Source organism: Elgaria multicarinata, chromosome 10 (genome assembly GCF_023053635.1).
Source record: "Elgaria multicarinata webbii isolate HBS135686 ecotype San Diego chromosome 10, rElgMul1.1.pri, whole genome shotgun sequence".
NCBI classification, from domain to species: Eukaryota; Metazoa; Chordata; class Lepidosauria; order Squamata; family Anguidae; genus Elgaria; species Elgaria multicarinata.
In genome coordinates, this window is record NC_086180.1 from 93,909,091 (window position 1) to 93,922,248 (window position 13,158).

General features: G+C 42.0%; 1 protein-coding gene across 1 annotated transcript in view; it reads right to left on the reverse strand.

Moving 5' to 3' along the window:
* MFSD10 (major facilitator superfamily domain containing 10) overlaps positions 1-13,158 on the reverse strand; it is a 96,164-nt gene that overhangs the window by 62,174 nt on the left and 20,832 nt on the right. Inside the window, exons 3-4 of the mRNA XM_063135892.1 lie at positions 12,902-13,005; positions 9,064-9,222 (exon numbers count right to left, since the gene is read on the reverse strand). Coding sequence (XP_062991962.1) covers positions 9,064-9,222; positions 12,902-13,005 — 263 coding nt within the window. The remainder of the gene's footprint in view (positions 1-9,063; positions 9,223-12,901; positions 13,006-13,158) is intronic.

The following is a 13,158-nucleotide window of genomic DNA, read 5'->3' on the forward strand; positions in this document are numbered from 1 at the left end:
AACTTCAATTTTTAAGAACAGATTTTTGTAGAAAAAAGAAAAAGAAAAAAACTTGAAACTGCTAAATTTATTTTAAATTGCAAGAATAAGTAATAATTCTACTACTACTTTCTTTATTGCGATCCATAGATCCATAAAAAGAAAGAAAGAAACAAACAACAGACAAACAAACACAAGAATCAGACATGAAATCATACAGTTAGAGCTATTGTCAACTTTAGTCTAATACACAAAGAGCTCTAATCTTAGCTGTCACTGTAAGAAATTTAGCAACAGCCAAAGTTACTCTTGAGGACTTATCTTCCAACAGAAACTTAACATAAAATTTGCCTGTACTTCTGGACAGTTTGCTCAGCAATGGGGTAATCATAAGATGGCGGGCCTGATTATAAAAGCTACAGGACAGAAGGATATGCTCCATCGTCTCCACTTCCATGTTCCTACAGGGGCACCGTCGTTCCTGATAAGGGACACCAGCATATCTGCCCTGAAGTAATTCAATAGAATAAACATTGCATCTGGCCTTGGAGAAGGCAATACGATATTTAGCCACCGACAAGTTCTTTAGATAGTCGGCCAGCTGAAGAGGCCCAACGTAATGAACGTGCAATGCACTGGGAGAGCAAGAAACATGAGAGTGAGCGCGTAAGTCGCAGAAGGCTATATCCCACAGTCTTTGTTTGATAGCTTTAAAAGCAAAATTCAAGCCCAGATTAAGGAGGAGGGAAGAGGAGAGACCTATTGAAGCTGCCTTCCTGGCAAGAAGCTTGGACCAGCTGTTCACATAGTTGTCCTGAGCCAGACAGGGAAGCAGACCTCAGCCCCTCCCAAAAAGACTAACTTCCATCCAAAATTTTAAGGCAGACCACCAAGCCCTAAGCGAAAGAGAGCTTTGCCCGGTTTCCAGCAGAAGTACAGAATTAGGGACACACTTTGGGAGTTGAAGAAGGGTCCTCAAAAACCTTGTCTGCAGCCTATCTATCTCAGATGTTAATCCTCCTATCCAGATATTGGAGGCATATAAAAGCTGGGCTGCAGACTTGGCATTAAACACTTTGATGGCAGATGGTATAAACATTCCCCCTTTAGTAAAGAAAAAGCGTGTTATTGCGGCTGAACTGACTGAAGCTTTATTAAGGGTGACCGATCTATGGGCACTCCAGGACAGGGTATGATGGAAAAGCAGCCCCAGGTAAGAGAAAATTTTCACCTGTTCCAGGATATGCCCATCAAGGGACCACCGACGTTGAGAAAATCTATTTTCAAAGACCATGACTTTAGATTTCTCAAAATTAATTTTCAGATCGTTGGTGAAACAAAAGTTGGAGAATTTCATTAAAAGATGTTTCAAACCAGGTCTAGAGCGGGAGAGAATAACAGCATCGTCTGCGTAAAGTAAAATAGGAATTTTCCTTGCGCCAAGTTTGGGCAAGTGTCCTTGGCTGCATTCAGAGGGACATGGATGGATCACTGGTCAGGATTACCCCTCTGGATTGATGCCAGTGGCCCCAGGGTGATTCCTACCTCAGGATCATATCCTGGAATATTGCGGGCTGGGCGAACAAACGTTGGGATAGCTGCTTTTGTCAATATATCTCTTGCTTTGATGTAATCTTGCTTCAGGAAACCTGGGCCATGGACACTGTTGTTGTTAATGGATTTTCCTCCTACTCTTTGAATGCTCACCGGGCAAATAAGAAAGGTCGTCCAAGGGGTGGCCTTGCCATTCTGGTGTCCTCCTCACTGATAGCTAAGGTTACTGAATTGGAAAACTGTGAACAACTGGCGTTTGGAATTTGTTTGGAAATTAATGCTAGTCATTTTATTTTTGTGAATAAGTAATAATCAATTTTTGATTATCTTTCACAAATCCAACAGGGGGCAACCCACTATCTCCAATAGTGCGCCAAAATAGTTTCTGCAATAATGTAGGAACAAAGCCAGACTATAAAACACATGGTCTTCGATGTCTATATACTAATGCCCAGAGTATGGGAAACAAACAGAATAAACTTGAACTCTTATTACATGAGGGCAAATACGACTTGATAGGTATAACTGAAACTTGGTGGGATGACTCTCATGACTGGAATATAGCAATTGAAGGATATAACTTGTTCAAAAAGAACAGAAGAAATAGAAAGGGAGGTGGAGCACTATATGTTAAAAATACCTATCGCTGCACAGAAATACAGGCGGATCAGACTGGGAGCCCCATCAAGAGCATCTGGATTAAATTAAATGGAGCAAGGAATAAAAAGAACATGATAATCGGAGTCTACTACCGACCACCCAATCAAGGAGAGGACGAGGACAAAACTTTTGAGAAACAAATTGCCAGTGTTTCAAGGAAGTGTGATGTAGTAGTGATGGGGGACTTCAATTACCCTGATATCCATTGGGAGACAAATACTGCCAAAACCGGCCCTTCCAAGAAATTCCTGACATGTATGGTTATTCCTTACATGTATGTAAGGAAGAAGGAACTAGAGGATCAGCAATCCTTGACTTGATATTGACCAATAGAGATGACTTAGTGGATAAAGTGGAACTCTGGGATAGCTAATACCCTAGATAAAGTGGATAAAGTTCCACTTAGTGGATAAAGTTCCACTAAGAACTCTAAGAGTTCTTAGTAGAACTCTGGGAGAAAGTGACCACATCATACTTGAATTCTTGATTATGAAGGAGACAAAAGTTGAGTGTAGCCATACACATACTCTGGATTTTAGAAAAGCTGATTTTAATAAACTCAGAACTATGATAAGTAAGGTCCTGTGGCAAGTGAGCCTAATGAGAAAAGGAGTACAGGATGGGTGGGAGTATTTAAAAAAGGAAATTTTAAAGGCACAGTTACAAACAATTCCAACAAGGAGAAAAGACAGAAGACAACAGAGGAAACCAATGTGGCTCCACAAAAAGCTTAGAGATGACCTGAAAACAAAAAAGGATACATATAGGAAGTGGAAGGAAGGCCAAGCTACAAAAGAAGAGTACAGACAAGTGGCGCAGAAGTGCCGAAATGGCGTCAGGAAGGCTAAAGCTCAGAATGAGCTGAGATTAGCGAGGGATGCTAAAAGCAATAAAAAGGCTTTCTTCAGATATGTGAGTAGTAAAAGACAGAGGAAAGAAATGGTGGTTCAACTGCTTAATGTGGATGGCAAATTGATAACAGATGACAAAGAAAAGGCTGAAGTGCTCAATTCCTACTTTGCCTCAGTCTTCTCCCAAAAGCGGGTCTATGACGCCCCTGGAGAAAGTGAAGCAGAAGTTGAGGGGGCAGGATTGCAGTTTGGGATTGATAAACAAATGGTCAAAGAACACTTAATTTCCTTGAATGAGTTCAAATCTCCAGGGCCCGATGAGTAACGAAGGAGCTAGCAGAAGAACTCTCAGAACCTTTGTCTATTATCTTTGCAAAATCATGGAAGACGGGTGAGGTGCCGGACGACTGGAGGAGGGCTAACGTTGTCCCTATCTTCAAAAAGGAGGAACCTGGGAACTACAGACCAGTCAGTTTGACATCCATCCCTGGGAAAATTCTGGAGCAGTGATCTTGACAACGATCTGTCAGGGATGCTTTAAGGTGGATTCTTGCATTGAGCAGGGGGTTGGACTCGATGGCCTTGTAGGTCCCTTCCAACTCTGCTATTCTATGATTCTATGAACTTAATCCCTCCAGTGCGTTCCTTTGTACCTCAATGGAGCCTCTCTGTTGTTCTTAAAGTTTTGTCAGCCAAGCCGTTTGAACCTATGGCTACTTCTGACATTCGTTTGTTAACTTTTAAAGTTGCGTTCCTAGTTGCCGTTACTACAGCCAGACGGGCGTCAGAGTTATGTGCTCTACGTATAGATCCTCCTTATCTCACATTCCATACAGATAAGGTGGACTTACGACCTGACCTCTCATTTCTTCCCAAGGTCGTCTCATCTTTTCACCTCAACCAGGACAGAGGAACCAGTACCGCATACGATTTGGAAGCTATACTTCTATTAATGCAGCCCAAAATAGCATTTGCCTTTCTTGCAGCCATATCACACTGTTGGCTCATATTCAGCTTGTGATCTACAACAATTCCAAGATCCTTCTCATTTGTAGTATTGCTGAGCCAAGTATTCCCCATCTTGTAACTGTGCATTTGGTTTCTATTTCCTAGATGTAGAACTTGGCATTTATCCCTATTAAATTTCATTCTGTTGTTTTCAGCCCAGCACTCCAGCCTATCAAGATCACTTTGAAGTTTGTTTCTGTCTTCCAGGGTATTAGCTATCCCACCCAATTTGGTGTCATCTGCAAATTTGATAAGCGTTCCCTGCACCTCCTCATCCAAATCATTAATAAAAATGTTGAAGAGCACTGGGCCCATTACTGAGCCCTGTGGTACCCCACTCATTGCCTCTCCCCAGTACTTCCATTGATAAGTACTCTTTGAGTCCGATTCTGTAGCCAACTGTGAATCCACCTAATAGTTGTTCCATCTAGCCCACTTTTAGCTAGTTTGTTAATCAGAATATCATGGGGCACTTTGTCGAAAGCTTTGCTTAGGTCAAGTTATATGACATCCACAGCATTCCCACAGTCCACAAGGGAGGTAACCCTATCAAAAAATGAGATCAAATTAGTCTGACAGGATTTGTTCCTGACAAATCCATGTTGGCTTCTAGTAATCACTGCATTGATTTCAAGGTGTTTACAGACTGACTTCTTTATAAGCATAAAGTTGGCCTTGCTCCTCCACCAACACAGTGACTTCACTACTATCGCTGGAATGGTTATTCTGATGCGATGAGTGTCTGTAGTGTTGTCATAGTTTTGTAGGAGCCAGAGCTGGAGGGGTCTCATGTGAAGATGTGCCCAGGATACAACATTCACAGTTGCTGGCATGAACTCGAGTAGTCTTTGAACCTTGAATGCAAACACAGTTTGGCGTTGGCACAATTTGTGGACAAGGTGATTGCTCTGTCCTCTGGTTAGGGTTGAATCCAAAACTGCCCCTAGGAATTTGATCTTCTGCATGTGGTAGAAAACAGATTTATTTTCGTTGATGCACAGTCCCAGAGAAGCTAGGAGGTTGATCATGATCGTGGTGTTTTGTATGGCTTCTGCTCTTGTCCTGGCCACAAGGAGCCAGTCATCCAGATACGGATAGATCTCTACTCCCCAGGTTCTGAGGTATGCATATACTGGGGCATACACTTGGTGAAAAACCAGGGGGCAGTGGCCAAGCTGAACAGAAGAACCTGGAACTGGAAAATCTCTTCTCCAATCAAGAAGCAGAGGAAGTGGTGCTGCTCCGTATGAATGCTGATGTGGAAATAAGCGTCTCTTAGATCCACCGCTGTAAACCAAGCCCCCTGTAAGAGAAGAGGGAGAGTAGTCACCAGAGAATTCATCTGGAATTTTTTGGTCTCGATGTAATCATAGAATCATAGAATAGTAGAGTTGAAAGGGGCCTATCGGGCCATCGAGTCCATCCCCCTCATTGAGATCTCTGAGGTCTAGGATAGGGCGAAGGCCTCTGTCATTCTTCAGGACTGTTGTGTTGAGAAACCCATCTTATCACCCCTTTTTGCAATAATGTGGCCATCTCCTGTCGGAGGATTAGGGAGACTGGGGTGGACTTCACGATCCCGAGTGGAGGGAGGCTTACGAAATCTATCCTGTAACCACGTAGAATTATCCCTAAAACCCATGTGTCGATTGTGATATGAGTCCATGTTTGGGGGAAAAAGGGGTCAAAATGTTTCCAAATTTTTGAGGAATTAACTGACTGTCTGGAAAGTCAAAGGCGACATTTGGCATTGCCAACTGTCTTGTTTTTAGGTTGCCTGAAGCAACAAACAAATTGCTGCTTCTTGTACTGGGGATGTGGTTGGTACCGAAAGGACCACTCCTGCTGTTGTTGCTGCCTGGGGAAGTTAGATGGTTGGTTACGGAACCAGCGCTTAGCACGGTAGGGAGTCTGTTGATGCGGTTGGCCAATTCCCATTTTCTTGGCAGTATTTTTGCTTTCTGGATGTTATCCATAGCTTCGTTGGTAGAACAGTTAAACAAACCCTCCCCGTCGAAAGGGAGATCTTCTATTCTCACTCATGCTTCTTGAGTCAAGCCTGCTGAATGCAGCCAGGCATGTCTCCAAAGAGCAATGGATCCGACCATTGCTTTAGACGCACAGTCGGTAACATGGCGTGCAATATTAATTTCCTGGCATGACAGTCTCATTGCCTCCGTATAGAAGACAGTGGCTAACTCCCTTTGGTCATTGGGAAGATATCCACAGAGGGAGGACATTTTCTCCCATAAAAACAATTGATTAAGCACCATAGTAGCTTGATAATTTGCGACTCTTAGAGAGAGCACAGTGGAAGAACAGATTCATCCCAGCCTGTCAAGTTTGCAACCCTCTTTATCGACAGGTGCAGTGTGCTTCCTCTGAGAGTGTCCCTGTGATGCTGTCACAATGATTGAATTTGGTTTAGGGTGAGTGAATAAGAAAGAAGTGCTCTTCTCTTGAATCTTATAAAGAGACTGTAGTCGCTTAGATGTTGGTGGCATGGAAGAACCGCCCAGAGAGCTTCGGCTGTGGGGTGGTATATAAATGTAATAAAATAAATAAATAAATAAATAATAAGAAGGCAGCTTCCAAGATTGTTGTGCCGTCTGCAGTAAAGTAGGTAGGAATGGTATGGCAATAGGCGTCGAAGATTCAGAGTACACAGCATCGAAAAGTGGATCATTCAATTTTTTGCATTGGTTGCATCATCTTGATACTGAGGGACTGAGCTGTTTGGCGAAATGTGCCATGTATTCAGATTTTATTTTAATTTTTAAAATATCGAAGGCTTCGGTACCAGTGTTTTCGAAGAAGAAGGTAGCGTTCATCCTTTCTTGCAATGTTTTTCCTTTGATTTCTTCTCCTTTTTTCGGGATTCTTCACCCGTCTTGTGTTCCCTTGCTCTCTTGGATAATTTCTTCGCCAACATCATGGACGAGCCAGTAAGTTGCTCAGGGCATCCCTCCGCAACAGAGGTGACTGGGGCATTACCTCCATTTCCCTCGCAGGGGTTGGGAGTTGAGCTGACCGCGGAGGGTCTACAGTCGCTAGTGTCCTTTCCCAGAGGATCGCTCTGAGGCGATCTGAGCGATTTTTCCTAGCTCGTCCAGAAAATTTTAGACAAAAGGAGCACGATTAAATCATATGTGCCTCCCCTAAGCACAACAGACACAGCGAGTGTCCTTGGTGGATGAGATCTTCTGGCCACACTTCGTACACTTCTTAAAAAGTGCTCTCTGTTGTAAACCGCCGAAAGAGCTTCAGCTGTGGGGTGGTATATAAATGTAATAAATAAATAAATAAGGAAGGAACTTTCAAAGGTCTGCGAGGAGTCGCAAGTAAAAACTGTTTTAAATAACAATTTTTAAAATTTATTTTTTACAGAAAAGAGAAGTAAGGAAGAATAATTGGAGATAAAGATCAAGGTAGAAGACAATTCTCAGCAAAAGTAAGTACAGAAATAAATCAGCAAAGTCTCACAAGATTTGCTAACCCATAGGCGGTTGAAAGGAACTGAGGAGTTAGGGCGGGAACCCTTGGGCATGCTCAGTGGATGGTGGGGGAGGGGTTCCCACCTAAAATGTTCTCAGCTTGTGAAATTTCTGGAGTTAGGCTCCAGATGGGGTGGTGATCACCTCTCAGTGAGTAAAATTCAACCGAAGTCCTATTTAGAGTAGACCCACTTGAAATGAATTGGACTGATTCCCATTCATTTCAATGGGTCTACCCTAAGTTGGACTTAGGTTGTATTTTAGCCAATAATATTAAGGAAATTGTTTATATTGTAAGGAGTTCTTTTTACTGATTGATTGTTTGCCCTGAGTCTCTAAATAGTTGGAATGGAGTGATGATGAAAGCATCATTTAATTCCTCTAAATGGGATAACCTTTTTTAGAATCTCGCTTTTCTGTTTGGTTTTTCAATCTCTAAATATATGGGATAGGAGGCTGTTAAGAACACTAGTTAATCCTTCACCTCGTGAAAGTTCTCTTTTAATCTTATCCCTCTTATTTTGTTGTTTTATATTATTGTTTTCAATTGATTAATCCACTGTATCTTATTTTTATTGTATTTTAATATCATCATCATCATCCAACAAAGCTGGCCAAATGTTATGCAAAACATGAAACGTGACTTAACCCATCTAAAGATGTTTGTAACTTGACAACTAGCCACTGCATAAATTTCACTAGACCACAAGCAACTGAAAAAGTGGAGAACTGCAGACAAGTGAGCTGGATATTCATGTTCACATAGTGGCATAACAAGCAGTACACTTTACACTGGAATAAATTATTAGCAGAAATAAATAAATTAGAAGTTGCTCTCAAATGCATTCTCATTTCTTCTATTCGTACCTAAGACCAGACTGAGGAGTGCTAACTCCTTCCCACTGGGGAAAGTGGGACCCAGGGAAGCCTTGATGGCACCACATTGGCACCACGTTCCCATAAAACCTGTGGTTTTATTCCTGCAGGTTGTGCTGAGTAATTTCCAAGCCAAGGAGGGAGCGTGGAGTTTCCAGCAGTCATCCGGATACTGGTGCCACCCGTCTGCCCTCTTCCTGGCCTCCAGCGACCAATCGCCAGTCCCCATCTGCCTAGACTGCCCCCCCAGATCAACCATGGAGCAAGGTCAGAGAAAGAGCCATAACCTCGCTCGCTCCCGACTAAGAAGTCAAGGTAAGTCCCCAACTTTTTAACCATGCATCTTCACAGAAAAGCCCTGCGGTGGTTGTGCATTTGTGGCTGTATCATATAACTGTTGCAGCACTCATTCGCAGCCACTGTGGGGCTTTGAACATGTATAGACAGCCCCCAGGTGATACTTGCTTATATTGTGCAAATGTGCAATCAAAAGCTGCTGCGCACTCTTCATTGGGAACATATTCACATGCATTATTTGCTTGGGGTGGAAGGAACCCTGCAAATGTGGTTGATTAAAGACTAAATAGCACAAACATAAGCTTTTAACTCATAAAAGGCACAAACTTATTCTGTTAACTCACCATGCCTCTGCTTCGAACTTTTGGACACGGCAAGTCAGCAATTATGGCAGTGGAAAGGCTGACATTACCTTTGCTTATTCCACCAATGACTCTAGAGAAAATAAATAGCTGAAAGCTCCTGGAAACGGCCCACAAGGAATATGATGCTATCAGACCAACCTGCAGACAGAAGAGGATTTTTTATTACACAAGGTAACTTAATCAGCTTCACTATATAAAAAAATTCTGAGTAAGAAGATACTTAGAAAGCACAGAAAACCTTGTTTCACTCCTTTTAAGGAGTATGTATTACACACAGTGAGTTGAACCAAATCTGAATTGAAAATGTGTGCGTGTGTGTTATGTATATAGGCATGGGATAGCTCAGAACCATGACTGGGTTCGCATGTCATGATAAGCCATGATGGTTTATAAGCTACCACGGGGCATTCGGGCATCACTTTCAGCAATGGGTTCTTAAGCTACTCACAGTAACACATTTTGAAAATGAGCTACTGTCACTCCACCCACCCACGGTCAGACAAATGAGCTTGATCTGTGCCTAATCTGAGCCACCCTCCCAAGCCTTGGTCCTGCTGCAGCCCTCCCGCCCCAGGAGTGGTGCTTTTTCGCCCATTGACAACATCACAGCAGTCTGTTTTAACTTTCCACAATATCTTAATGAGAAGGGAGAAGCTCAGCATTTCCAGCATCATGCTAACAAGGTGGCTCTGAAGCGCTGGAAGTATGCTGGATTGGGGCCAAACTTCATACACATCCTACCCTAGTCAGGAGGCCCCCGATATATGATCACAACTCTGCGCGATTACACACAAAGGAGCAGAAACCCCAGGTTTGCAGGATTAGGAGCAAATGTCATGCACAGCCTGCCCTAGCAGGGATGCACATGAGGCCCATTGTAAAACCAGAACATCTGACAAAGCCACACGAGCAAAAGCAGCTTTTCTCCAAAAAGGTAGTGGCTATAACACCATGGAAGTTGGCAGGAGCAGGACGAAACTTCATGCGCAGCACCCCCTGGTAAGGATGCACACAAGGCAAAGTGACAAGCCTATTCAGCTGCAGCCACCCAACCGAGATGGTGTTCGGCACTTGAGGAGGTTGCAGAGTGCACTGCTGGGGGAAGGGTTACGGTGGGGTTGGACTGTGAGGACAATCAGTTGCTAGGCAGATTATGAAAACTGATCTGTCGTCTGGGGGAGAGTGTCAGCAGCAATTTTGACCAAGTGGCTCTGTAGGCAACTAAAATATCCCACTTTGAGCACCACACAAGACTGTAGGTTATCAGAGTGGGTTATTTTGGCCAAATAAGCCATTGTGGGTTTTTTAAAAAAAAACCAACAGATGACACGGTAACCCATGAAAGGTTAAATAAGACATCATGGCTCTTGTGACATCCAAACCTAGTTTGTGTATCATCTGGGAGCACTTTTCCCCAACCAGGGTGGCCTGTTAAAGCAAAATAAGCTACCCTGATAAGCCATGGTCTGCAGCAAAGTTTATTTAGACCATGGTGGTTTATTGTGTTGCCCGGTGCTCCACAGTGGCTGAAAGTCCCTTGGCAACAGCAGTCAAAATCACCATCCTGCTCCAGCACTTACAGACAGCCAATGAAGAAAGCTCTAAACTCCCCATGAAATACTAAAGTAGTGCAAAGCAAAAATAATAAGAGCAGCTCTATATTTCGCCAATTGCTCAATATCTACAGTGCAGCACTGTGACGCAGCAAAGCAGTGAAACAGCGCTACTGTGCTATGATGGAAAGCAAAAATAAAGATCACTAGTGAGCGCCAATCCCTCAAAGCCCGAAGCGTGCATTTATATTTACCACTACTTTGTTACTGCACTATAGTGGGAAACAAAAATAAAGATCAGCAGAGAGCACCAATCGCCCAAAGTGTACAAATGCGATGCATTGCTACTTTATTACTGCCCTATATAAACAGCAGCAGAAAGTGCCAATTGTCCAATGTGCACTATTGCAATTTAGCGCTACTGCACTACTGAAAATTAACAGGGTTTTGACATGTCATTGAGTGCCTCCCACTTAGGGGTAGCTGTGTATAAAGTTTTGTCCCAATCCTGCAAACCTCCAAAGGTTTATTTGCACCTCTCCCTCTTTGGCATACCTGGGGGTTTTGCTCCTCTGTGTGTAATCACACAGGTTTTTGATGGGTCATCAGGTGCCTCCCCCATAGGTGAAGCTGCGTATCAAGTTTTGTCCTTATCTTTCCAGCTTCCAATGGTTTAATGTCACCACCTGCTAAGCAGGAGGACTGTTGAGGGAGAAGGAGAAAAGGACGCACAGTGTATTTGCCCAATTGTATGGAGGACATAGTAGTAACTATTGTGGGTAGATTATAAACCACCATGGTTCAAAGTGACATGCAAACCCAGCCAATGTATTGTTGCTGGGGAAATCCATTCTGTTGTGAGGATTGCAGCTAAACTGAGAGGGAACAGAGAAGCCTGAAGGGGGGCATCCCTGCTAAATTAAAAAGGACCAGCACTTCAATGGCTTCACTACACCACTGCATGCAAATGTGTGGTATGTGAATGAGCAAGGGATTGGATGCGTTTTGTTTTATTTAAAATTTAAGCTTCCATCATACTTAAAACATATGGAATCAAGTTATGGTGTAAGCAATTTGGTGTAAGCAATTAGGCAAAGTTGAAAAAATTACATATTTGTGTATGAGTATGTTGAATATAAAATAAACTTATATGCAGATGATTTGTTTTTTTTTATCAGTAGGTTAGAATATCTCTACTACAATTAACAAGATTAATGTAATAGTTGCCTTTGGCTATACTTTCAGCTACACTATCAATTGTAAAAATCTGAATTAAAGCCTGTAGGTGATATCAAGCCATTTAGTATATTTCTAAATGTCAATTCCGTCGCTATCCTGAAGCATATCTCGGATATAACATATCTTTGATATATTAGTGCCTAGAGATATTTCTCAAATGATCAACTTGATTTTAAGTATATTGCTGGCAGAAATATCTGCTGATTTGGAGATATGGGCATCTCTGAAGTTAAATACTTGGGGTAAGGTTAAGATGCTTAAGATGTATGTCTTGCTATGGGTAATTTATATATTTTGTAATATTCCTTTATTATAGTGTATTTTCAAAAGCTTTATGTAGTATTTTGAAAATTTCTTTGGAGGGTGGGGTTTTCCTATCTGCTTATTTCTTAAGAGCATGATGTTCGTAATCAGGGAAAGAAGATTTAATTTCCCAAAGTCATAGCTTTTCACAAACTGGAAAATATTTTTCCCCACTAATACCTCTCTATGGGTTATTCTGGAGTCAACTTATTTGGATGAATGGAATAGGGAAATAGAATGTTCCATACAGTCTAATAAATAGAAAGTATAATTTCTGTAGATTTAAAATTAAGGTTTACTCCACAAAAAATGATGTTTTGTGTATATTGGACATCACATAAGCTTGTTAAGAAGAAGCTGGCTGCCTCCACTAGATGCTGGTGATGTAGTACAACCATTGCTTTTGCGAAGAGCTCATACTTCAAGCCTGGAAAGACCACCACCACCACCTATCATTCAATTGCATGAGAATCATACTGCTCTGTCTTCACTTGAACATATATCCTAAAGTCATCAATCTCATTTTGATGTTTATATATATATTAACTACTTATATTAATGCATGTATTGAAATAGAAGTGATGAACCCGTTTTTATTAATGGCGTGAATGGATATTTGTTGTTTTTCTGTTATTCTCCCCCTGCCCTTCCCCCTTTTTACTCTTAAGGCTGCAACAGAAAAATAACCACCATACATTTTCTATTCCGATCAATAGACATACCACAGTCAACAACATGACTGGTCTTCTTCCAAAGTAATCAGATGCAGCACCAGTTAGTGGAGAGGCAAGAAACTGAAGGAAGCAAAATATGGAGCCAATCAGACCTGGAAAAGATGGATAATTAAACACAATGAGGATCTGCCATCATCAAGGTCAATCTTCTACTCTAGGCAATACATGCCTATGCATCACATATTATATTTTTAATATGCATCACATATTATACATGCATCACATATTATATTTTTAGGTGTATG